The sequence below is a fragment of the Heteronotia binoei genome, chromosome 2 (genome assembly GCF_032191835.1).
Source record: "Heteronotia binoei isolate CCM8104 ecotype False Entrance Well chromosome 2, APGP_CSIRO_Hbin_v1, whole genome shotgun sequence".
Classification (NCBI taxonomy): domain Eukaryota; kingdom Metazoa; phylum Chordata; class Lepidosauria; order Squamata; family Gekkonidae; genus Heteronotia; species Heteronotia binoei.
The window spans coordinates 13459886-13486641 of NC_083224.1; the positions used below are offsets into that span (position 1 = coordinate 13459886).

General features: G+C 49.9%; 2 protein-coding genes across 5 annotated transcripts in view; both read left to right on the forward strand.

Moving 5' to 3' along the window:
- Positions 1–4430: 4430 nt before the first annotated feature.
- Positions 4431–5906, forward strand: LOC132567526 (protein ABHD16B-like). The gene has a single exon (XM_060233206.1). The coding sequence runs from the start codon at positions 4486–4488 to the stop codon at positions 5857–5859; it is 1374 nt and encodes a 457-aa protein (XP_060089189.1). The 5' UTR covers positions 4431–4485; the 3' UTR covers positions 5860–5906.
- Positions 5907–19053: 13147 nt separating this feature from the next.
- TPD52L2 (TPD52 like 2) overlaps positions 19054–26756 on the forward strand; it is a 67425-nt gene continuing 59722 nt past the window's right edge. For all 4 annotated transcript variants that reach the window (XM_060230597.1, XM_060230598.1, XM_060230599.1 and 1 more), the window contains exon 1: positions 19054–19216. In XM_060230597.1, the coding sequence (XP_060086580.1) occupies positions 19198–19216 (19 nt within the window). In that variant the 5' untranslated portion in view covers positions 19054–19197. The remainder of the gene's footprint in view (positions 19217–26756) is intronic.

A 26756-nucleotide genomic window follows, 5' to 3' on the forward strand; every position in this document is an offset into this window, starting at 1 on the left:
CCATCTAAACCTTGTAGCTAATAGCCACTAATTGACCTCTACTCCATATAAGAACGTAAGAGAAGTCATGTTGGGTCAGGCCAGTGGCTCATCCAGTCTAACACTCTGTGTCACACAGTGGCCAAAAAAACCCCACAGGTTCCATCAGGAGGTCCATCAGTGGGGCCAGGACACTAGAAGTCCTCCCACTGTTGCCTTCACCCAGCACCAAGAATACATAGCATCATTTGCCTCAGATAGAAAATTCCAACAATATGCTGTGGCTAATAGCCGCTGATGGACCTCTGCTCCAGATGCTTATCCAATCCCCTCTTGAAGCTGTCTGTGCTTGTAGCTGCCGCCACCTCCTGTGGCAGTGAATTCCAGACAGTCCACCTTCCAAATAATGCCAGAGAGTCCACCTTCCAAAGATGCTATTTTCTTTAGGGGGAATTATTTCTGTAGTATGGAGTTCAGTTGTAATTCTGGAAGCCGCCCTGAGCCCGCCTCGGTGGGGTAGGGAGGGATATAAATCAAATAAATAAATAAAAAGATCTCCAGTTCCCACCTGGAGGCAGGCAACCGCAGAGAACCATTCCCCTGGAGGAAATGTCTGCTTTGGAGAGTGCACTGTATGACACTCCATCTCCAACCCTAGTTTCTGGCTGGATTTAAAGCCACTGTGCTCATGAACATGACCCATATCAATCGGCTATGGATTCTGGAAGAACTAACAGGGATTGATGGACCAGAGACTCTTCGAAGTCCTCCAATAGCGGTTCGAGGCTTGAGTGACCATAGCAACGAGCCTCTTGCAACATCACAGTTGGCTTCCTAGAACCATCAGGCTGGGAGGAACCAAGAGACCACAAGCAGAGCCATGGTGGACACCTGTGGGGTCTCACGGGAAGGGGAAATCCTATCCTTCTCCTAAGAACATAAGCCATGTTGGATCAGGCCAATGGCCCACCCAGTCCAACACTCTGTGTCACACAGTGGCAGAATATATATAGCTAATAGCCACTGATGGACCTCAGCCAGTTTTGTGTAGTGGTGAAGTGTGCGGACTCTTATCTGGGAGAACCGGGTTTGATTCCCCCCTACTCCACTTGCAACTGCTGGGATGGCCTTGGGTCAGCCATAGCTCTGGCAGGGGTTGTCCTTGAAAGGGCAGCTGCTGTGAGAGCCCTCTCATCCCCACCCACCTCACAGGGTGTCTGTTTGGGGGAGGGAGGGAAAGGAGATTGTAGTCCGCTCTCTGTCCTTGAAAGGGCAGCTGCTGTGAGAGCCCTCTCAGCCCCACCCACCTCACAGGGTGTCTGTTGTGGGGGAGGAAGGGAAAGAAAATTGTAGGCCGCTCTCTGTCCTTGAAAGGGCAGCTGCTGTGAGAGCCCTCTCCAGCCCCACCCACCTCACAGGGTGCCTGTTGTGGAGGAGGAAGGGAAAGGCGAGTGTAGGCCGCTCTCTGTCCTTGAAAGGGCAGCTGCTGGGAGAGCCCTCTCAGCCCCACCTACCTCACAGGGTGCCTGTTGTGGGGGAGGAAGATAAAGGAGATTGTAGGCCGCCCTCTGTCCTTGAAAGGGCAGCTGCTGTGAGAGCCCTCTCCAGCGCCCCACCCACCTCACAAGGTGCCTGTTGTGGGGGAGGAAGGGGAAGGAGATTGTAGGCCGCTCTCTGTCCTTGAAAGGGCAGCTGCTGGGAGAGCCCTCTCAGCCCCACCTACCTCACAGGGTCTCTGTTGTGGGGGAGGAAGATAAAGGAGATTGTAGGCCGCTCTCTGTCCTTGAAAGGGCAGTTGCTGTGAGAGCCCTCTCCAGCCCCACCCACCTCACAGGGTGCCTGTTGTGGGGGAGGAAGGTAAAGGAGATTGTGAGCCGCTCTGAGACTCTTTGGAGTGGAAGGCAGGATATAAATTCAATATCTTCTTCTTCTTTATTCAATCCCCTCTTGAAGCTTTCATAGAATCATAGAGAGGGAAGGGGCCGTAGAGGCCATCTAGTCCAACTCCCAGCTCAATGCAGGATCCGCCTAGAGAATCCCTGACAAGTGCTTAAAGACTGCCAGTATGGGGGAGCTCACTGCTTCCCTATGTAGCTGATTCCGCTGTGTATTTACCGTAAAAAAAGTTTTTCTAATACCTAGCTAAGGGATGTCGAACTCATTTGTTATGAGGGCTGGATCTGATGTACCGTAAATGTGAACTTGTTGGGCCGGGCCATGTACAGCATAAAGTGTAGTGTCGCGTAGCAGAGATATAAACTTTATAAAGGACACAGACAAACACAAGTAAAGATTTAAAAAAAATGTTAAGACGTGCTTAAAATATTCGCACTCGCTCTTAAAGGTGCTTTCTTTGCATCTCTCTTGTGTGATCCAGGGAACTGGGTCAAGTTTTCCTTCTTTCCCCAGGGGACAGGGGGTGGGGAGCCTCAGCCAACAGAAGGAAGAGGGGCTTGGCTTCGTAACTCTGCTGTGTGATTGAAAGAGCCCGGCAAAGCAAGCTATTCCTCCCCCCCCGCCTTCCTCCCCAAGGTAGGAGCCTCAGGCAACAGAGAAAATAGAGACTTTGTTCTGTAGCTCCTGTGCAATTGAACGATCCTGGCAAGGCAAGCTGTGATGCAGAAAAAATCAAGAGAGAGGGAGAGGGAAGCAGATGACAGCCAGTTGCTCGGGGGCCTGATAGGAGCCCTCCGGAGGCCTGATTTGGCCCTTGAACTGCATGTTTGACACCCCTGCTTTCAAGCCAGATAAAGGCAGTGGTGGTGGAGGAAAGTACCATCCAGTCACAGCCTTCTTGTGGTGGCCCCGGAGGGTTTTCAAGGCAAGAAGCAAACAGAGGTCATTTGCCCTTGCCTGCTTTTGCATAGCAACCCTGGACTTCCTGGTGGTTTCCTGTGTGGTGGTTTCCTGTGTGGTGGTTTCCTGTCTTAGCTTCGGGCTAGCCTGAGTCATCCAGGCCAGTGCAGCAAAAGCAGTACCCGCTCTCAGTTTTTAAAGTCATTAAAATATCGCTGTCCTGCCTTTTTCCCTGTGGTTCAAGCTGGGTTACAATCAATGCTTAACATAAGAGAAGCCATGTTGGATCAGGCCAATGGCCCATCCAGTCCAACACTCTGTGTCACACAGTGGCAAAAAAATTTATATATACACACACACTGTGGCTGATAGCCACTGATGGACCTCTGCTCCATATTTTTATCCAACCCCCTCTTGAAGCTGGCTATGCTTGTGGCCGCCACCACCTCCTGTGGCAGTGAATTCCACATGTTAATCACCCTTTGGGTGAAGAAGTACTTCCTTTTATCCGTTTTAACCTGGCTGCTCAGCAATTTCATCGAATTGCTTCCTCTAAGCGGTGCAAAAATCCTACTTTGTGAGCTACTGAGTTTAAAGTTGTGTGCTCCTGCATCACTGCGTTTGGGGTCATTTTTCCTGCGCTGAGACAAAAAGTGTGTGAGCTGGAGGCTAAAGAAACTGTGAGCTAGCTCACACTAACTCCGCTTAGAGGGAACACTGGTTGCAATTCAAGCGGGCAGCCGTGTTGGCCTGAAGCAGTAGAACGAAGCGGGACCTTTAAGACCAACAAAGTTTTATTCAGTTACGTTCTGAATAAAGCTTGGCTGGTCTTAAAGGTGAAGCTTGACTCCTGCTTTGTTCTGCTGGTTGCAATTGTAAATGAAAACCATCAGTCGTAAAATGCAAGCAGTAAAAAAAAAAAAAAAGGTAAAGGTAGTCCCCTGTGCAAGCACCAGTCGTTTCTGATTCTGGGGTGACGTATGTATTCACGGCAGACTTTTTAATGGGCTGGTTTGCCATCGCCTGCTCCAGTCCTCTACGCTTTCCCCTCAGCAAGCTGGGGACTCATTTGACCGACCTCAGAAGGATGGACGGCTGAGTCAACCTCGAGCCGGCTACCTGAACCCAGCTTCCGCCGGGATCGAACTCAAGATGTGAGCAGAGAGCTCCGACTGCAGTACTGCAGCTTTACCACACTGTGCAACGGGGCTGTACCCACTCTCGTGTTTTTTTTTATTAATTTAAAATATCTATATCCTGCCTTTTCCCTGTGGGTCACGGTGGGTTACAACTGTAAATGAAAACCAACAGTCGTAAAAACCAACCGGTGCTCCACTGGAAATTGCTTCCAGGGTGCCTCTAGTGGCTACCATCCAAACTGCATGCTTACTAGTTGCTTTCACAAAGGACGGTGACGTCACTGATTGTTACACCTCTCTGACACCCGGGGATGTCTCCTGAGAGGTCCCCCGGCTGGACCGGTGTCGCTTCATTATGGCCAAAGAACCAGCAAGTTCTACAGGTAACATCATGCGCCTTTGAAGTTAAGGGCACACCAAAAAGGGCTGTCACTCCTGCTCTGATCGTAAACCTCCGCTAGGGGGGTTACTTTCCTTGCCCTCTTTTCTTTTTCTTAAAAGAAACGAACAAAAAAAAAAAAAACCAAACGTCATCCCTATCTCTCATGGAAGATAACCACCGCCTCTCTCCATGTGTGTCCTGTGTTTCCCAAAGGCTCTCGCCCATGTCTTCAAAATCTATTTCAAGGCCAGTTACAATTTCGAATCCGGGACCTGGCCCATCGAATTCCAGTGGGATGAACCCAGCAACGGCGGCAATGCCCGAGGCTGTATCCGAGGCCGAGGGCGCCAGATCCTCGTCAAAGCGGCGTCTCAACTGTGTCTACCGGCGTCTGCGTTCGTCGACAGGCCGGGTAGAGACCAGGCTACCTGCTGGCATTTCCTCAGCACTGCCAAACAACTCCCGAGCCAACTGGCCAGCTACGTCATGGCCCATTCCTTAGGCCGCTGGCTTCTCTACCCCGGCTCCATGTTCCTCCTGAACCAAGCCTTGTTGCCGATCCTGGCAAAGGGTCAAGCTCGCCTTCAGAGGGACTACAACGGGAGACGCGCCAAGCTGGTGGCTCGGGACGGGAACAAGATCGACACCATGTTTGTGGACAGGAGGATGACAGCAATGGGCTCCGCGAAGGGTCGAGGGAAGCAGCTGGTGATCTGTTGCGAGGGGAACGTCAGCTTCTACGAGTGGGGTTGCCTTTCCACCCCCCTGCAGACCGGATATTCCGTGCTCGGGTGGAACCACCCAGGTTTCGGGGGCAGCACGGGCCAGCCCTATCCGCAGAACGACGCCAACGCAGTGGACGTGGTGATCCAGTACGCGACCCGCCGGCTGGGCTTCAAGCTACAAGACATCATTGTCTACGGATGGTCCTTAGGGGGCTACTCGGCTACCTGGGCTGCTATGACCTACCCGTTGCTCGGTTCCTTGGTCTTGGACGCCACTTTCGACGACCTGCTTCCCTTAGCCCTGAACGTCATGCCCAAGAGCTGGAAGAAGTTGGTGGTGCGGACGGTGAAGGACCACTTCAACCTCAACGTGGGCGAACAGCTGTGCAGGTACTTGGGGCCAGTCTTGTTGATCCGAAGGACCCAGGACGAGGTTATCACCACCTGTCCTGATCTCGACGACCAGATCATCAACGTCCGGTACAACAGGGCTAACGAGCTGCTGGTCCAGCTGCTGGAGCATCGCTACCCGGACATCATGACGCAAGAAGGTCTGTTCGCCGTCTACGAATGGCTCAAAGCCGCCAACCCTTGCCAGGAGCAGGCGGTCTGCCGCCATTATGAGATCGACGAGGCGTGGTGTCTCCGGGAGCTACAGAACTACAAGTCGAGCCAAGGTCCCGAAATCCATTTCCCGTGGAGGGTCGGGAAGTCGATGGCTTCCAAGGAGAAGCAGCAGATAGCCGTCTTTTTAGCCAAGAAGCACATGAAAAACATAGAGGCCCCGCATTGGTCTCTACTTAAACCCCATGATTTCCAGATGCCTTGGAAGTTATAGATGGAGTAGAGAAGGTGGGAATACAAGAAAGAGAGACACATCGAAAGAGTGAGAAAGAATTCTGAGTCAATGAGGCCCTATTGTGTTTTTCCAGTAATGATACATGCCTTTTAGGGGAGGGAGAGAAACACAACGCTAAATGTAGGTGATAGCTGATTGTTCTTGCTAGCAATGCGGCAGGGCATGGGGGTGCGACGCCAAGTTTCGTTTCACCTCCTCTAGACAATTGTGTTGAGAGATGGTGGAAATATGAGGAACCTGATTTTTTTTCCGGTGGCCTCCAAGATCTGAGTGAAGCTTGGAAAGCTCTTCCTCCCAACTTAGCAAGTATCATTTTGAAGTTACTAAGGAAGCAGCTTAGCAGAAGTGGGTCAGATGGAACGCTATCTTGAGAAGGAACAATAGAGATCCAAGTTTGAGTGCAGCGGCACCTTTAAGACCAACTAAGTTTTATTCCAGGTATAAGCTTTTGTGTGCAAACACGCGTCTTCAGATACATTGAAATGGAAATAGATTCAGGTGGGTCGCCGTTTTGGGCTGAAGGTATAGAACAACGTTTGAGTCTAATGGCACCTTTAAGACTAGTGGTGGCCAAACTTGCTTAACGCAAAAGCCACAGAGAATGCACATCAGAGGTTTGAGAGCCTCAAGACAAGACACGAGCAAATATTACACACACGTGTTTATGAAAATACTTAAAATACTTTCTTTGCACAGAAAGATAAAATACATATGTATGCACTATATAACGCAACCATTTTAGAAGGTGACTTTTTGAAGAACAAAAAGCTGGGAATAACAGTCCCCATAAGACCAGCATAGGGAAGACTTGAGAGTCAGTCTGCATTAAGTTCCTCATTGACCTCCGGGAGTTGCATAATGTGTGTGAAAGAGCTGCATGTGGCTCCCGAACCACAGTTTGGCCACCCCTGTTTAAGACCAACAAAGTTTTATTTGCGGTATAAGCTTTTGTGTGCAAACAACCTTCTTCAGATACATTGAAATGGAAATGGATTCAGGTGGGTCGCCGTTTTGGGCTGAAGGAATAGAACAAAGTTTGAGTCCAGTGGCGCCTTTAAGACTAGTGGTGGCCAAACTTGCTTAACATAAGAGCCACAGAGAACACACATCAGAGGTTTGAGAGCCTCAAGACATGAGCAAATATTACACACACGTGTTTATGAAAATACTTAAATACTTTCTTTGCACAGAAAGATAAAACACATATGTATGCACTATATAACGCAACCATTTTAGAAGGTGACTTTTTAAAGAACAAAAAGCTGGGAATAACAGTCCCCATAAGACCAGCATAGGGAAGACTTGAGAGTCAGTCTGCATTAAGTTCCTCATTGACCTCCGGGAATTGCATAATATGTGTGAAAGAGCTGCATGTGGCTCCCGAACCACAGTTTGGCCACCCCTGTTTAAGACCAACAAAGTTTTATTTGCGGTATAAGCTTTTGTGTGCAAATACCATTCTTCAGATACATTGAGATGGAAATGGATTCAGGTGGGTGGTCATGTTGGGCTGAAGCAATAGGACAAAGTTTGAGTACAGGGGCACCTTTAGGGCCGACAAAGTTTTATTCCAGGTATAAACTTTTGTGTGCAGGCACACTTCTTTGGAGGTAGGAATAACGGGAGACCTGGAAAGGGCTGGGGCGGGGGGGAGAGTGAGGACATGACTTGTAATGTCTGGCATGGGTATTTGCCATCTGCATTGATTGCACAAACAATAATGTTCATTACATGGTGTAAAGGATTTTTTAAAACAAGCTCTCCCATTGAAGTGTGTTTTCCCACTCCGCTCTTCTGTCCAAGCTCGGGAGATGCCATATCCTATGTAAGGGGTGGCCAAACTTGTTTGACATAAGAGCCACATAGAATAAATGGCAGATGTTTGAGAGCCATGAGACGGGAATGTCAGATGTTTGAGAGCCGCAAGACGAAGGAAGGAAGGAAGGAAGGAAGGAAGGAAGGAAGGAAGGAAGGAAGGAAGGAAGGAAGGAAGGAAGGAAAAGAGACGGGGAGAGAGGGAGAGGTGGAAAGGAAGCAACCTTAACTTTAAATGCATTCTCCAAGCTGCCAGCTGGTTTGGCTTGAAGAAGAAGAATTGCAGATTTATACCCCACCCTTCTCTCTGAATCAGTCTCAGAGCGGCTTACAATCTCCTTTATTTTCTCCCCCCACAACAGACACCCTGTGAGGTGGGTGGGGCTGAGAGGACTCTCACAGCAGCTGCCCTTTCAAGGACAACTCCTATGAGAGCTATGGCTGACCCAGGGCCATTCCAGCAGGTGCAAGTGGAAGAGTGGGGAATCAAACCCGGTTCTCCCAGATAAGAGTCCAAGCACTTAACCGCTACACCAAACTGACTCTCAAGTGATTTAAAGAGAGAAATGCCTTCTCCAAGCTGGCCGACAGAGTGATGGGGGCTTTGAGAGCCACACAATATGTATGAAAGAGCCACATGTGGCCCTTGAGCCACAATTTGGCTACCCCTGCTATAAGTTATAGCAAAGATACACCCCGAAAGTCTCCAGGTGTAGCAATTCAAGTAATTAAAACCAGTATCTGTTTGGGGGTTGGGTCCATTGATCGTAGGGTTGCTAGCTCCAGGTTGGGAAATGCTTGAAGATTTTTGTGAGGAGGGTTGAGTTTGAGGAGAAGAGGGGCCTCAGCATGGTCCAATACCATCACCTTCCAAAGCAACCATTTTCTCTGTGGGGACCCATCTCATCTTAATACAGCAGATGTAGTATGCCCACTCCGACCTTTTGTCTACCCACATTGTGCCACATCGCTCTTCCACATCTCCACCCTTCACAGCACCCATGTTCTCCAAGAGAACTGGTCTCTGTCACTTGGAGATCAGCTCTAATTTCAGGAGCTCTCCAGGCCCCACCTGGAAATTGGCACCCCTACGTAAAAGAAGAGCCCTGTTGAATCAGAGCAGCGAAGGAAGGCAGGTTTTATGTCAAGTTCTGTGCAGCTCTCATCAACTCAGCCTCTTTGATTTGAATCAAAGAAGGACTTTATTGAAAAGATTCACGTTCACAGCAAGACGTTCTTTGTTAGAACTGACATCAGAGGGTAAGGCCAGACCCTTATACTCGGTATGACCATTAACGACATCAGCAACACCAGGCATGCAAAAGCTCTTGAATTATTATGCTCTCAATCCCCCCTCCAATAGTCACTCAGTCTCGTTCTATGAGAATAACACTCCAAGCCATTCTTTCCAAAGATTCTGATAACCACCTGCGTTTCAAGGCCAAGTGCTCGCCTGTGAGCACATTCCAGTCCACTCGAAACTTACAGGGGCTAATAATGAGCAGTGCAAAGCCAAGCCAAGCATAGCTCTTCAGCAGAGGCATTATAAATGATAAAATGTGAAAAGACACATATGAAGGGCATATGTTATAAAAAACACAATCACAGTATTAATAATCAGGGATTTTTTTTTTGAGGTAGAACGCACAGGAACACAGTTCCGGCTGACTTGGTATCAGGGGGTGTGGCCTAATATGCAAATGAGTTCCTGCTGGGCTTCTCTACAAAAAAGCAACCCTTGTGTGATACAATAGTGGCTTCAGGGTGTGTGGCCTAATATGCAAATGAGTTCCTGCTGGGCTTCCCCCACAAAAAGTAAGCCCTGTGTGATTCAACGGTGGTTTCAGGGGGTGTGGCCTAATATGCAAATGAGTCCCTGCTGGGCTTTTCTTTTTAAAAAAGCCCTGTGTGAAACAATGGTGATGCCAGGGAGTGTGGCCTCATATGCAAATGAGTTCCTGCTGGGCTTTTTCTACAAAAAAACAAGTCCCCTGTGATACACAATGGTGGTGTCAGGGGGTGTGGCCTAATATGCAAATGATCCCTGCTGAGCTTTTTCTACCAAAAAGCCCTGTTAATAATTAACATTGGCAATTGGCCGACGGAATTTCAGTGGCAAGAAACCTCTTCTTGGCAGTGGAAAGGTTTTTAAAAGCCAAACTGGTGACAGCAAATAAATGCAGGAGTCTTGTTTGCCTCCAAGGAGAAAGGCCAAGATCTGGAGAGAGCGTGGCTGACCTCAGTGGGAGAAGTTGTCATTACCCTTTTTTCTGAGCGGCAGCACCACTCTCGAAGATGTGGCATGGACGGCGGGAACTGGATCTACACTTCTGAGTGCCTTCTGACTCGACATGGGATTTCAGGAGCACGAGGGACCCAGGAGCAGACGAGAGGCCTGGGTTCGCTGTGAGCTAATGAGCTCTCCTGGGAGACGGAGGCTTCTTAGGATGGATGCGATGGCCCCGCTAACCTGGCAGGGATCCAACGGCTGTTGATGGCAGACCTCTCGGAAATCTGCCTTTCCCTGAGCTGCCAGCCGGGGCCTTCCGAACTCTGGGCTGTTTCTGTGGAGGGACTGTTTTTTGAGTTAGAGGCACCAAATTTGCTCTGGAGGGGCTGTTTTTCGGGCTAGAGGCACCAAATTTTCAGCATAGCATCCAGTGCCTGTCCCCAAAATACCCACCATGTTTCAAAAGGATTGGACCAGGGAGTCCAGTTCTATGAGTCCCAGAAGAAGGTGCTCCTATTCAATATTCCCAGTGGAGGGAAGGCATTTAAAAAGCATGAGGTCCCTTTAAATGTGACGGCCAGAACTCCCTTTGGAGTTCAGTGATGCTAGTCACACCCTTGCCTCCTGGCTCCACCCCCCAAAGTCCCCAGATATTTCTTGAATTGGACTGTAGGGAAAGTACTCTTTAGATAAATCTTCTTTCTCTACTTTTGATTGTAACCTAAATGTGCACTGAATCTACTTGAATAATCATAGTGGTTTGGTGCATGTTTTGGTTATTTCCCCATTTTTTTGTGGGGGGGAAATATGAGAAAGTTTGTTCGATCTTAGAGTTCAGCCAGATTCTCACAGGGGGTTTGAACAATGAAGCCCAGAAGCAAGTGTGGTTTTTTTTTGGGGGGGGGGGTTAGAAAGAAAGAACGTAATAAAATTTAGAGGTTCCGGAGCTCCACTCCCATGAGCTCCTCCCCAAAAGGAGGCCTGGGTATAATGAAGAAGAATTGCAGATTTATATCCCATCCTTCTCTCTGAATGAGAAGAGCCCCGTGGCGCAGAGTGTTAAAGCTGCAGCACTGCAGTCCTAAGCTCTGCTCACGACCTGAGTTCGATCCTTGGCGGAAGCTGGGTTTTCAGATAGCCGGCTCCAGGTTGACTCAGCCTTCCTTCCATCCTTCCGAGGTCGCTCAAATAAGTACCCAGCTTGCTGGGGGGGGGGGAGTGTAGATGACTGGGGAAGGCAAGGGCAAACCACCCCGTAAAAAGTGTGCTGTGAAAACGTTGTGAAAACGTCACCCCAGAGTCAGAAACGACTGGTGCTTGCACAGGGGACCTTTCCTTTCCTTCTCTCTGAATGAGAGACTCAGAGCGGCTTACAGTCTCCTTTATCTTCTCCCCTGGCAACAGATACCCTGTGAGGTGGGTGGAGCTGAGAGAGCTCTGACAAAAGCTGCCCTTTCAAGGACAACTCTTGTGAGAGTTATGGCTGACCCAAGGCTCTTCCAGCAGGTGCAAGTGAAGAAGTGAGGAATCAAACCTGGTTCTCCCAGATAAGAGTCCGCACACTTCACCACTACACCAAACTGCCATAGAATCCACCTTCCAAAGCAGCCTTTTTCTCCGGGGGAACTGATCTTTGTGGCCAGGTTGGCAACCCTATTTGAGATAGGTTTCTAGGTCTGAAATCTCTGAGTGTACCACGTAAAAGACTGGGGATGTTGTAACTTATGGAATCACAGACTCAGGGTCTTCGAGGCCCTTTAGTCCAACTGTGGTTCAGCACAGACAATTCTGAGATTAGGGAAGTGGCAGTCCGGGAAACAGCCGTCATGGTACCAAAACTTTGGAATTCTCCCTGCAGGGAGACTGAGAATAATAGAATCATAGACTCAGACGATCCTTCAGGGTCATCTAGTCCAACGCCTTGCACAATGCAGGAAACTCACAACTATCTCTCCCCACTAGGGGAGGGACGGTGGCTCAGTAGAGCATCTGCTTGGTAAACAGAAAGTCCCAGGTTCAATCCCTGATATATCCAACTAAAAATAGAGTCCTGGAGAGAAATTGCTGCCTGACCCCAGAGTGGCCATCAGCATTTCCCCGGGGAAGAAGAAGAAGATGACGACATTGGATTTATATTCCGCCCTCCACTCAAGAGTCTCATCAGAGCGGCTCACAATCTCCTTCATCTTCCTCCCCCATCCTGTGAGGTGGGTGGGGCTGAGGGAGCTCTCCCAGAAGCTGCCCTTTCTGCGAGAACTCTGGCTGACCCAAGGCCATTCCTGCAGCTGCAAGTGGAGGAGTGGGGAATCAAAACCGGTTCTCCCAGATAAGACTCCGCACACTTCACCACTACAACAAACTGGCCATTCTCCTTTATCTTCTCCCCCTCACAGGTGGGTGGAATTGGAGAGGGCTCTCCCAGCAGCTGCCCTTTCAAGGAAAATCTCTGCAAGAACTTTGGCTGACCCAAGGCCATTCCAGCAGCTGCAAGTGGAAGAGTGGGGAATCAAACCCGGTTCTCTCGGATAAGAGTCCACACACTTCACCACTACAACAAACTGGCCATTCTCCTTTCCCTTCGTCCCCCACAACAGGCACCTTTGAGGCGGGTGGGACTGAGAGGGCTCTCCCAGCAGCTGCCCTTTCAAGGACAAGTCGTGCCAGAGCTCTGGCTGACGCAAGGCCATTCCAGCAGCTGCAAGTGGAGGAGTGGGGAATCAAACCCCGTTCTCCCAGATAAGAGTCCGCACACTTAACCACTGCACCAAACTGGCTCTCTGAAGGAGTTGTGTAAGAAAGGGCAATTTGTCTGTCTCCGTCTCTTCCTACCTGCAAGTGAAGACATTTTGTGGTTGTTTGTCATTTCCCTCCATGATTCCGACTTCCTGCTGAAAGGTCTTTATTGTTCTTGGTTTTGTTTTTTAATGTTTTCATTAAAAAACAAAACCAGTTTGGTATAGTGGTTAAGTGTGCGGACTCTTATCTGGGAGAAGCGGGTTTGATTCCCCACTGCTCCACTTGCACCTGCTAGCATGGCCTTGGGTCAGCCATAGCTCTGGCAGAGGTTGTCCTTGAAAGGGCAGCTGCTGTGAGAGCCCTCTCCAGCCCCACCCACCTTACAGGGTGTCTGTTGTGGGGGAGGAAGGGAAAGGAGATTGTGAGCCGCTCTGAGACTCTTCGGAGTGGAGGGCGGGATATAAATCCAATATCTTCTTCTTCTTCTTGTATTTTAGCTCTGTTTTTTAATTATTTGAATGATGTGTGCATTCCTGTTGGTTTTAATGGTTTTGAGACTGTGATTCTTTTACGTATGTTTTGGTAGCTGCCTTTGTGTCCCTTATGAAGGGGGGGAAAGGTGGGGTATACATTTTGTGAAATCAATTAGCCAATCAGGGGTCGTTTTGTAGAAAAATAGGTGTTGGAACCCATTAGCATAACTCATTAGCATATCCCCCCCAGCCAAAAGCAACCCAATTCAAGAAAGGAGAGCCCCGGGTGAGCAAGGCCTGCTTGGGCTGGCTAGAGATCCAGCTAGCCCAAGCAGGCCTCGCTTGCCTGGGGCTCTCCTGGGCTTGCCCCCCCCCAGTCAAAAGGCCAGCAAGCCACCCAGTGCCCAAAATCACATAAGTGGAGAAAGGGTGGCGTGAGCTTCTCCAGGGGTTAATGAGGGCTTCTGGGGGCGTGGCAAAGCCCCTGGTGGCTGGCTGGCTGCCCGCTTTCCTAATCCAGGGATTGTTATGCAGCTGCACTTCCTATTCAATGGACAAGGTAGGTGGGGAGGAAGAGGGGGGAACCCACAGAAAGGTTCAGGAGCTGCGCTCCTGTGAACTCCTGCTTAATCTGAGGCCTGCAGCCAATCAATCCAGAATTAGAGCATTCCCGACAGATGGGCTGTTCAAGTTCTGCTCCAAGGCACCCCCCCTCCCTTCCCCAGCCACAGTTAATTGGAACCCCTGAGACAGCTAAATACCACACAAAAACAAATAACTGACTCCTATCCTGTGGAGGGACATGAAAGCGGAAGAGAGGGTTGCAGGAAGTCTGTAAATTGGCAGGCAGATGTCTCTAAAAGCAGCAAGGATCCATCAGAAACCATTCCTGTCTCTCGCTTTTAAAGAGGTGAGCTTTATTTTAGCCGATTGCACCTGTCAAGGACACCACACACAAGAATCATTTTTCCAGTGAGTCAGAGTTTGCAGTGGGTTTCCTCGAGTCTCTGCCAAAACATTAAACCGAGATACTGATGTCTATATCTGTAGATTTAGATTAAATAACATTTGTAGCGGGGGCCATAGACGAAAGAAATATATGGCTTTGTGGTGCCATCTACTGTCCAGAGGAGGTATAACAAGAAGAAGAAGAAGACGACGACGATGATGATATTGGATTTATATCCCACCCTCCACTCCGAATCTCAGAGTCTCAGAGTGGCTCACAATCTCCTTTACCTTCCTCCCCCACAACAGACACCCTGTGAGGTGGGTGGGGCTGAGAGGGCTCTCCCAGCAGCTGCCCTTTCAAGGGCAACTCCTGTGATAGCTATGGCTGACCCAAGGCCATTCCAGCAGGTGCAAGTGGAAGAGTGGGGAATCAAACCCAGTTCTCCCAGATAAGAGTCTGCACATTTAACCACTACACCAAACCGGGAAAGGGAGAGGTTTTTAAAGTCTTTTAGTATATGAAGTGGATTTATAAATAACACAAATGTCCGCTTTTCTGGTATGGTAATATTCACATACCCCTATTCTCAATGTTTTGTCCTTGTCAATCAAATGAAATTAAATCAAAAGAGTTTCCGGCTCCACATCAGGAAGAACTTCCTGATCATTAGAGCGGTTCCTCAGTGGAGCAGGCTTCCTCCTTGGGAGGTGGTGGGCTCTCCTTCCTTGGGGGGTTTTAAACAGAGGCTAGATGGCCATCTGACAGCAATGAAGATCCTGTGAATTTAGGGGGAGCGGTTTGTGAGTTTCCTGCATTGTGCAGGGGGTTGGACTAAATGACCCTGGAGATCCCTTCCAACTCTATGATTCTATCATTCTCAATGCACTCAAAACAGTTAAACGTGTGCTACTTTGTTGTTTATTTTATAAGGATATTTGTTCCTTCTGTTATGTTATGAGAAGACAAGAGTCACTGGAAAAGGCAGAACAAAATCTGAGTCCAGGCCATCACAGGTTTTATTCAAGGTATAAGCTGTCATGCGCATACACATTTTTTCTAGGGTTCATAGAATGGAAGAATCACAGAGTTGGAAGGCGCCATAGAGGGCATCTAGTCCACCCCCCACTCAATGCAGGATCAGCCTAGAGCAGGGGTGTCGAACTCATTTGTTATGAGCGCCGGATCTGACATATATGAGACCTTGTCGAGCTGAGCCATATCGGGTTGGGCCGGGCCATGTTGGGCCAAGCCACATGCGTACCTATTTAAGAACAGGTAGCTGTGATATAAACTTTATAAAGGACACAGACAAACATAATTAAATATATATATTTAAAAACTTAAAACATGCATAAAACGTTAGAACTCGTTGGTCTTAAATGTGCTTGCTTTATATTTCTCCCATGGGATCCAGGAAACTGAGCAAAGGAAGCTGTGGCGCTTTCCTTCCTTCCCCAGGGGATGAAGGGGAGGAGCCTCAGCCAATAGAAGGGAGAGAGGTTTGGCTCAGTAGCTCTGCTGTGAGATTGAGAGGGCCTGGAAAAACAAGCTCTCCCTCCCCCCTTTCTCCAACCTCAGCCAATGGAGAAAACAGAGGTTTTGCTCCGTAGCTCCTGTGCAATTGAACAAGCCTTGCAAAGCAAGCTGTGATGCAGAAGGAAGCAAGAGAGAGGGAGAAGGAAGCAGATGACAGCCAGTTGCTCGGGGGCCTGATAGGAGCCCTCCGGGGACCTAATTCAGCCCCAGGGCCGCATGTTTGACTCCCCTGGACTACAGCACCCCTGACAAGTGTCCAGCTGCTTCTTAAAGACTGCCAATGCGAGGGGGTTGCCGGGTGCCCCCGGGCAGCTGGTGGGGGATGGGGAGGGGGCCTATCAAGAGCAGGGAGCCTCACCCAATGTTTCAGCAACATGCCCAAATTACTTCCAGCATGACCTGGAGGTGGTGTAGGCCCGGATTCCCTCTAAGCTGAGTTCGTGTGAGGCGGCTTGCAGTTTTTTAGCCTCCGGCTCACACATTTTTGCCTTAGCTCAGGAAGGGTAGCCCCAGAGCACACTAATGTATGCAGTAGCTCACAACGTTAGTGCCAGTAACTTCCAAAGGAGAGTTTTTGCTCACAAGACTCCACAGTTTAGAGGAAACATTGGTGTGGGGCATGTCTGGGAGATGCTCTGGTTTTGGGATGAAAACTCTATGGTAGAATTAGCATTGCTCCCAGGGTTTTTCTGTAGAAAAAGCCCAGCAGGGACTTATTTGCATATTAGACTACACCCCCTGGTGCCAAACCAGCCAGAACTGCGTTCCTGTGCATTCCTGCTCCAAAAAAGCCCCTGGGTATAATGCCATAGAGTCCACATTCCAACTCAGCTGTTTTTTCAGCTGAGAGCCAGTTTGGTGTAGCGTTTCAGTGTGCGGACTCTTATCTAGAAGAACCGGGTTTGATTCCCCACTCCTCCACTTGCACCTGCTGGAATGGCCTTGGGTCAGCCATAGCTCTCGCAGAGCTGTCCTTGAAAGGGTAGCTTCTGTCAGAGCTCTCTCAGCCCTACCCACCTCACAGGGTATCTGTTTTTGGGGGAGTATAGGAGATTGTAAGCCGCTCTGAGACTCTGATTCAGAGAGAAGGCAGGGTATAAATCTTCAGCCTCCTCCTCCAGGGGAACTGATCTTGGTCATTTGGTGATCAACTATTATAGCAACAGAAGTAGAGTTGCCAAGTCCAATTCAATAAATGTCTGCGGACTTTGAGGGTGGAGCCAGGAGACTTTGGAGGTGGAGCCGGGAGCAAAGGTATGACAAGCATGATTGAACTCTGACAGGAGTTCTGGCCATCACATTTAAAGCGACCGCACACCTTTTAAATGCCTTCCCTCCATTGGAAATAATGAAGGATAGGGGCACCTTCTTTTGGGGATCATAGAATTGGACCCCTTGGTCCAATCTTTTTGAAACATGGGGGGTGCTTTGAGGAGAGGCACCAGATGCTATGCTGAAAATTTGGTGCCTCTAACTCAAAAAACAGCCTCCATAGAGCCCCAGATACCCGTGGATCAGTTCTCCATTATACCCTATGGGAATCAATCTTCATAGAGCGCCCAGCAGACATTTCCTCCCCCCCCCAACTTTCTAATGACCCTGAAGCTGGGAGAGGCCTCCAAACCGGGGGATTCCCCTGTCCCTACCTGGGGATTGGCAACCCCAGGGCTTTTTTTTTAGCAGGAACACACTGGAACGCAGTTCTGGCTGCCTTGGCATCAGGGGGTGTGGCCTAATATGCAAATGAGCTCCTGTCAGGCTTTCTCTACAAAGAACCTGAATGGAAACCATGGCAATGTCAGCAGGTGTGGCCTAATATGCAAATGAGCTCCTGTCGGGCTTTTTCTGCAAAGAACCTGTATGGAAACCATGGTGATGTCAGTGAGTGTGACTTAATATGCAAATGAGCTCCTGTCGGGCTTTTTCTACAAAGAACCTGCATGGAAACCATGGTGATGTCAGTGGGTGTGGCCTAATATGCAAATGAGCTCCTGTCGGGCTTTCTCTACAAAGAACCTGTATGGAAACTATGGCAATGTCAGGGGGGATGGCCTAATATGCAAATGAGCTCCTGTCGGGCTTTTTCTACAAATTAACCTGTATGGAAACCATGGTGATGTCAGGGGTGTGGCCTAATATGCAAAGGAGCTTCTGTTGGGCTTTTTCTACAAAGAACCTGTATGGTAACCATGGTGATGTCAGGGGGTGTGGCCTAATATGCAGATGAGCTCCTGCTGGGCTTTTCCCACAAAGAACCTGTGTGGAAACCATGGTGATGTCAGAGGGTGTGGCCTAATATGCAAATGAGTTCCTGCTGGGCTTTTTCTACAAAAAGAGCCCTGGGCAACCCTCTCCAGATGCCACCTGGAGGTTGGCAAACCATTCCATGGCAGAGTGGGCATTTGAATCTGGATCCCTAGTCCAATACCCCAGTCCTTGTGGAGCTTTCAAAGAATCTCTCCTCTGCAAAAACAAATGGGAAAAGGTCTGTGCGAAGGCTAGAAGAAAACATTGTTGGTTTTAAAGATGCCTGATTGGACTCGAGCTTTGTTCAAAAGTGACAAGCGACACTGGGCCAGGCCTTAGAGAGCAAAGCCACCCTTTCCTGGAAGGGGGCACTGAGTTCAAAGGATGAAGCTCAGAGCCACGCATTGCGAAGCTTCCAGGATTGCCATGTCCAATTCAAGAAATATCCGGGAACTTTGGGGGTGGAGCCAGGAGGCTTTGGGGGTGGAGCCAGGAGTAAGGGTGCGACAAGCACAATTGAACTCCAAAGGGAGTTCTGGCCATCACATTGAAAGGGACCGCAAACCTTCTAAATGCCTTCCCTTCATTGGAAATAAAGGATAGGGGCACCTTCTTTGGGGGCTCATAGAACTGGACCCCCTGGCCCAATTCTTTTGACACTTGGATGTTCTTTTGGGTAGAGGCATCGGATGCTATGCTGAAAATTTGGCACCTCTACGTGAAAAAACAGCACCCCCCAGAGCCCCAGATACCCGCGGATCAATTCACCATTATACCTATGGAAATCGGTCTCCATAGGGAATAACGGAGTGCCCAGCAGACATTTCCCTTCCCTCCCTGCTTTCTGATGACTCCGAAGCAGGGGTAGGGCCTCCAAACCGGGGGATCCCACCTGGGGATTGGCAACCGTAGCAACACGAAAGCTAGAATAAAACATTGCTGGTTTTAGAGGTGCCTGATTGGACTCAAGCTTTGTTCAAAAGTGACAAGAGACGCTGGGCCAGGCCTTAGAGAGCAAAGCCAACCTGCTATGGAAGGAGACGCTGAGTTCAAAAGATGACACTCGAAGCCGCTCATTGCGGAGGGGATCCCATTGGGATCCGGAAGTGTCTCAAAGAAGGGAGTATCGTCTTGTACCTCTTGAGTGCCTAGCGATGACGTCAGGAACGGCCGCCCTTCGCGAGACCGGAAGCGCCGCGTGTGTACGGAAGCGAAGGGGGCGCGGCTCCCCCGCCGCTGATAGGGCGTTCCGCCGGGCGGCGTCTGACGTCACGGCGCCCGAGTTGCCGCCCTCCGTAGCCGCGCAACTGCTCCGGGGCCTGGGCAAGATGGAGAGCGCCAGCCAGGGTAAGGAGCCGCGCAGGCCTCGGGCCTCCCTCCGGGGGGGAAGGAAGCCGCGGCGGAGACGGTGGACCCGTGTCTTCGCTCTGTCACGTCTGAAGGCGGCCGACGCGGGTCCCGGAGGTCGCGCCTGAATGTGGGCCGGGCGGGAGGGGGTTGGCGTGGAGAGGCCCGGACTTCTTCCCCGTGTGGCCCTCGCCTCTCTCCTTCCCGCAGAGGCCAAACTTTCTTAACTTAAGAGCCACTTTGAACAAACGTCCGAGGTTGGAGAGCCGAAAGGAAGGAAAATAGATGGGGAGGAAGGAGGGAGGGGTGGAAAGAAAGCAACTTTAACTTTGAATGCATTCAGGGAGTGAGGGAAGGAAAGCAACTTTAACTCTGAAAGCATTCAGGGAGGAAGGGAGGGAAAGAAAGCAACTTTAACTTTGAATGCATTCAGGGAGGAAGGGAGGGAAGGAAAACAACTTTAACTTTGAATGCATTCAGGGAGGGAAAGAAAGTTGCTTTAACTTTGAATGCATTCAGGGAGGAAGGGAAAGAAAGCACCTTTAACTTTGAATGCATTCAGGGAGGGAAAGAAAGGAACTTTAACTTGGAATGCATTCAGGGAGGGAAGGGTGGAAAGAAAGCAACTTAACTTTGAATGAATTCAGGGAGGAAGGGAAAGAAAGCAACTTTAACTTTGAATGCATTTGGGGAAGGAGGGAAAGAAAGCAACTTTAATTTTGAATGCATTCAGGGAGAGAGGGTGGGAGGGAAAGAAAGCAACTTTAACTTTAAATGCACTTCTCCAAGCCGTCAGCTCGAGGCAGGAAGGACAGGAGGGAGGAAAATACATGGGGAGGGAGAGGTGGAAAGGAAGCAACTTTAAACTTAAATGCATTCTCCAAGCCGCCAATAAAACAATCAAATCAATTTAAAACAGTTTAAAATGAAGACAATTAAGCCACAGCTCACATTTGGTGGGGGAGGGGCAAAGATGGTATTAACAGATCGATTCGGCCCGCTTGTCCCAACCTAGGTATTCAAATCCCGGCTCTCTTGGTTCCAAAGAATCAGTACAGTGCAAGCAGTGCAGGGGTGGCCCGTTTAATGATAGAACGCCCGGCCTGTCTTCTCCAAGCCTGCCGACAGGACAGTGGGGGCTTCAAGAGCCGCACAATATGGTTGAAAGAGCCACATGCGGCTCCCAAACCATAGTTGAGCCACCCCTGGGCTAGAGCTCTGTGTGCAGGGAGTGGAAGACATTTTTTGTGTGTCCGGTGGCGGTGGGGGAAGAGACGGCCTGTGGGAGGGGGGGCTGCTGTTGGAGCTGTTCCCACACCCTGCTGAGGGCGAGGCCTGGCTGGAGTGGAGTGGAGCCCATCGCTCTGCCTCCTTTTGCCAGTTGGGAGGAGTCCAGAGACGGTGTTGAAAGGCGGGAGTCTCCGAGGTGGAAGCAGAAGGAGAGCCCGGAAGGGTGGGGGGAGGGTGGGAGTTCTCGACTTGGGGAGCTGAAATCTTTGCAGAGCCGGGGAAGGGGTGGGGGTGGGGTTGGGGTGCAGATGGAAGTTGGAGCTCTGTTCGCAGGTGGGAAGGTTGCAGAAGGGTCCCCGGTTCGATCGGTTGAAAGAACCGGACAGGAGGTGATGGGAAAGTTCTTGACCCGGAGACCCTGCCTCAGTGGCAGAGCGTCTGATTGGCTTGCAGAAGGGTCCCGGGCGACGGTTCCCTCTAAGCTGCGGAATCTCGTGAGCAAAAATTCTACTATGTGAGTTGCTGGCATTAAAGTTGCGAGCTGCTGGCTTTAAAGTTGTGAGCTGCTGCATACATGAGTGCGCTCTGGGGTCATCCTTCCTGAGCTAAGACAAAAATGTGCGAGCTGGAGGCTAAAAATCTGTGAGCTAGCTCACGCTAACTCAGCTTAGAGGGAACGCTGGTCCCAGGCAATGCTCCTGGGACTAGCGTTCCCTCTAAGCTGTGGAGTCTTGTGAGCAAAAATTCTACTTTGTGAGCTACTGGCATTTGAAGTTGCGAGCTACTGGCATGAATTAGTTTGCTCTGGAGCCATGTTTCCTGAGCTAAGAAAAGAATGTGGGAGCTGCAGGTTAAAAAACTCAACTTAGAGAGTTCAGTCCCTGGCACCTCCTGTTAAAAGGACCAGACAGTAGGTAATGGAAAAGACCTCGACCGGCGACCCTGACTCAGTGGCAGAGCATCTGTTTAAAAGGACCAGGCAGGAGGTAACAGGAAAGCTTGACTGGAGACCCTGGCTCAGTGACAGAGCATCTGCTTGGCATGCAGAAGGGGTCCCAGGTTCAAATCCCTGGCACCTCCCATTAAAAGGACCAAGCAGGAGGTGATGGGAAAGGCCTTGACTGGAGCATGGGGTGGTGGGCAGGGTAGGTTCTGCCTCCCCCTGGGAGTGACCAATGGGAGGTGATGGAATGCTGGGGAGCTGAAAGCCACGAAAGTCCAGTGAAGAGAGCGGCTGGGAGTTGAGAGGAAAAAGAGTAGGTCTCATTGAGTGTAACTGTGGAGAAGAGCTGCTTTGAGGTGGCTGAAAAAAGTAACAAAGGATCTCAGTTTCAGGAATAGGATCGCAGTTCAAAAGTTCAGCGGAAGCAACACTTGGCTTCCTTGCTTTTTTTTTTTTTTGCAGAGCCGGGAAAGTGTGGGGTTGGGGGTGGAGTGCAGATGGAAGTTGGAGCTCTGTATGCAAGTGGGAAGGTTGCAGAGGGGCCTGGGCACCGGGAAGAGCATCTTTTTGGCATACGGAAGGGTCCCCGGTTCAATCCCTGGCACCTCCCATTAAAAGAACCAGGCAGGAGAGCCAGTTTGGTGTAGTGGTTAAGTGCGCGGACTCTTATCTGGGAGAACCGGGTTTGATTCCCCACTCCTCCACTTGCACCTGCTGGCATGGCCTTGGGGCAGCCATAGCCCTGGCAGAAGTTGTCCTTGAAAGGGCAGCTGCTGTGAGAGCCCTCTCCAGCCCCACCCACCTCACAGGGTGTCTGTTGTGGGGGGAGGAAAGTAAAGGAGATTGTGAGCTGCTCTGAGTCTCTTCGGAGTGGAGGGCGGGATATAAATCCAATATCTTCATCTACCTCACAGGGTGCCTGTTGTGGGGGAGGAAGGGAAAGGAGATTGTGAGCCACTCTGAGACTCTTTGGAGTGGAGGGCGGCATATAAATCCAATATCTTCATCTACCTAACAGGGTGTCTGTTGTGGGGGAGGAAGGGAAAGGAGATTGTGAGCCGCTCTGAGACTCTTTGGAGTGGAGGGCAGCATATAAATCCAATATCTTCATCTACCTCACAGGGTGTCTGTTGTGGGGGAGGAAGGGAAAGGAGATTGTGAGCCGCTCTGAGACTCTGCGGAGTGGAGGGCAGGATATAAATCCAATACCATCTTCTTCAGGAGGTGATGGGAAAGTTCTTGACCTGGAGACCCTGGCTCAGTGGCAGAGCATCTGCTTGGCATGCAGAAAGGTTCCTGGTTCATTCCCTGGCATTTCCTGTTAAAACAGGCCAGGCGGTGAAGGCAAAGGTTTGGGAGAGCTGCTGCCAGCCAGAGCAGATGAGACTGACCTCGAGAGATCAGACTTGGCAGAAGGCAGCTTTGCGTAGGGATGCAGGAATGGTACGTGGCCGGGGCTCTCTGTAGCTTTGGGGCAAGGGAGCTGAACGGCTTTGGCTTGGCAGAGAGAGCCATTCCAAGACGATGGTTGCCAGGAAGTTTTCCTGAGCTAGGCGGGGAGGGGGGTGGTGGATTGTGGAGCTGTCGATCCCAGCGCTGAAAAAGGTGGGAAGTAATATTCCGGGGTGTGATAAGGTAAAAGGTGTATGGTGTGGATGAGGTGGCTGAACTTTTGGTCTTGCCTGTTATCGCTCTGTGATAACAAAAACCAGACTCTGGCGAGCCTTTACTGGAATTTGTTTATGCTCAGGCTCTCGGGGGAATGGAATCGCTTCTTGCCCAACCTCGTCACCTTAAACTGCCTTTATTGCAGTCGGAGTACTGACGTTCCCAGCCGATCTAAATTCTTTGCTTTTTGATTTTTCTGGAGCGGCACGTGGCGCTTTGTTGCTTCAGTGCCACGCCGCGCAAGTTTTAAATTCCCGTGATACCAGCACGCAGATGCGTGCACCCGTGTTCCAGCAATCGCTTAATTTTTCGTTTCAGACGGGAGCTCTGTTGGTCTGCATGGGACAGCTAGACCCGTGTCCGTGTGCACCTTCGAGACCAACAAGGTTTTTTGAGTTTATCAGCTTTCAAATGTCAAAGTTCCTTTTGGTGTCAAAGATTTCAGGTTTTCACGGCTGGCATCATCATTAGGGTTTGTAGAATCTTTCGGGCTCAAGTGCCGTGTTCCTTTTGGTATTTGACGAAGGGAGGTTTGATATTTTTTTTTTCCACCAAAGAGTACTTGGAATTCACAGCTGCTGTAAGAGGTGGTGGCTATAAGTATAGGCAGCTTCAAGAGGAGATTGGAGAAACATATGGAGCCAGAGGTCTGTCAGTGACTGTTAGCTGTAAGGTATAGATCAAGGCTGTTGAATTCATTTGTTATGAGGGCCAGATCTGAAATAAATGAGACCTCGTTGGGCCGGGCCATGTGGGTACCTATGTAAGAATAGGTAGCAGAGATATAAACTATATAAAGGACACAAATACAATTAAATATGTATTTTTAAAAAACTTAGAACATGCTTAAAACATTAGCGCTCGTTGGCCTTAAAGGTGATTTCTTTGTATTTCTCCCATGGGAACCAGGGAACTGGCAAAGGAAGCTCTGGTGTAGTGTAGTGGTTAAGTATGCGGACTCTTATCTGGGAAAACTGGGTTTGATTCCCCACTCCTCCACTTGCACCTGCTGGAATGGCCTTGGGTCAGCCATAGCTCTGGCAGAGGTTGTCCTTGAAAGGGCAGCTGCTGTGAGAGCCCTCTCCAGCCCCACCCACCTCACAGGGTGTCTTGTGGGGGAGGAAGGTAAAGGAGATTGTGAGCTGCTCTGAGACTCTTCGGAGTGGAGGGCGGGATATAAACCCAATATCTTCATCTACCTCACAGGGTGTCTGTTGTGGGGGAGGAAGGGAAAGGAGATTGTGAGCCGCTCTGAGACTCTTTGGAGTGGAGGGCGGGATATAAATCCAATATCTTCATCTACCTCACAGGATGTCTTTTGTGGGGGGGGGGGAGGGAAAGGAGATTGTGAGCCGCTCTGAGACTCTTCAGAGTGGAGGGCGGGATATAAATTCAATATCATCATCATCATCATGAGAGGCTTGGCTCAGTAGCTTTGCTGTGCAGTTAAGAGAGCCTGGTAAAGCGAGCTAAAGGGAGGCGCCTCAACCAATGGAGAAAATAGAGGTTTTGTTCCGTAGTTCCTGTGCGATTGAGCAAGCCTGGCAAAGCAAGCTGTGATGCAGAAGGAAGCAAGAGAGAGGGAGAAGGAAGCAGGTGACAGCCAGTCGCTCGGGGGCCTGATAGGAGCCCTCCGAGGGCCTAATTCAGCCCCGGAACTGCATGTTTGACACCCCTTGAGATAGCACAGTTTTTCTGGGGCAGTGATCCTCTGTATTCTTGGTGCTTGGGGGGGAAGGCAACAGTGAGAGGGCTTCTGAAGTTCTGGCTCTGCTGGTGGACCTCCTGAGGGCACCTGGGTGTTGGCCACTGTGGTACAACATTGCACTGGATGGGCCGTTGGCCTGATCCTTTCAGGGAAGATTGGGTGGGGACGCTACAGATTCTATAGGGGCATCGGCTACAGCCCTGTCCAACATGCTTCTCTGATGTTCTCTTTTGAGAGCTTGTACTCTCCCTCCCCCCAATCTTGTTGGTCCTCGAGTGCCACTGGACTCTTGATTTAGCGTCAGTTTTTAATGTATTTTTAATAATAATGTACCTTGAAGTCGTACAGCACCGCAGAACGGTTTCAAATTGTAACTGCGTTTTATTGGTTTTTAAAATCGGGATTGAAATTTAAGGTAAATAAATAAAAATAATAAAGTCTGAGGCCTCACTGCTCATGAAGGAGGTGCAGACAGCATCAAGAGTTCGGTCCTATAGCCCTGATCTAGATACCCCACGCAAGTCCGATCTCAGAAGCTAAACAGGGTGGACTATGGTTAGTACTTGGATGGGAGACCTCCCGGGAATACCAACAGTTGGGAGACAGGGCAGGCTTTGTTCATCCACCTCTCTGAGTATCCTCCTGGCCCCCAGTAAGGGTCAGTCACCAGAGAGGAAGAGATTTGATTTATATCCTGCCCTTTGCTAGCCAAAGGAGTCTCAGGGCACCTAACAATCTCCTTTCTCTTCCCCTCCCCACAACAGACACCCTGTGAGGTAGGTGGGGCTGAGAGAGCCCTGACAGAACCTGCTCTTGAGCAGAACAGCTCTGCGAGAACTTGTGACTTATTCATGGTCCCATCAGCAGGTGTATGTGGAGGAGTGGGGAATCGAACCCGGTTCTCCCAGATAAGAGTCTGTGCACTTAACCACCACACCAAACTGGCTCTCAGAGGTCGACACGACTTCCAGGTGCAGACTTACACCCATCCACCCACCTAAAATACACAAAAATACCAAAGAAAGAAGTTTGCTCCTGTAGTGTTCGACCGGACGTGATAATTCACGCGAGTCTCTGAACTTATGCCCACTTGTCCGGTATATAGGGTTTTCGGTGAGCCTTGTGGCTAAATAAAACAGAATTTCTGTGGCACCTTATTAAAGGCTAGCAAAATTTATTCCAGCCTTTGCATCCGTCAGCTGGATTCTCGCTTCTTCCGATGCTTGTTTGGTGTAGTGCCAGTTTGGTATAGTAGTAAATTGTGCGGATTCTTATCTGGGAGAACCGGGTTTGATTCCCCACTCCTCCACTTGCAGCTGCTGGAATGCCCTTGGGTCAGCCATAGCTTCCGTAGGAGTTGTCCTTGAAAGGGCAGCTTCTGGGAACACTCTCTCAGCCCCACCCACCTCATAGGGTGTCTGTTGTAGGGAGAGGAGGTAGAGGAGATTCTGACCACTCTGAGATTCAGAGTATAGGGCAGGGTATAAATCCATCATCATCTCCTCCTCCTTCTCCTTCTTGGAAAGGAGGTCATTTTAGAGACGTTGGTAATAAAAGCACAGGAGGGGGGAGGTGGAGGAACGGGAGCAGAAGGAAGCGTGATACGAATCCTCTTGTAAATCTTTCCGGTGCGGTTCCCTCGGCGTAGGACTGGAACTGATTTGGTGGTTATGCATAATTAGGGGATGATAAAAGGTCAGCCGTTCCTGCTCACGGGGTGCAGCCTGGTGAAATCGAATAAACACAACGAATCAAGGAAGTAGCGTGAGAAAAGTTAACGTTAGGAAAGGGCTACAGTGCAATAAGCGTTAAGAGCCAATTACAGCCTTCCAAAAGCGGGCCCGTTGAGCTGCTAGGAATTAGAACAAGTGCGGAAATTGACGTCTCCGTTTTGGCGAGGGTGAGAGCATGTTTCGAATTCGGCACTTTCTGGATTGTGTTGTCCTTCCTCCGTAGAACAGAGACTTGGTTCTGCAACAGCATGTCCCGGA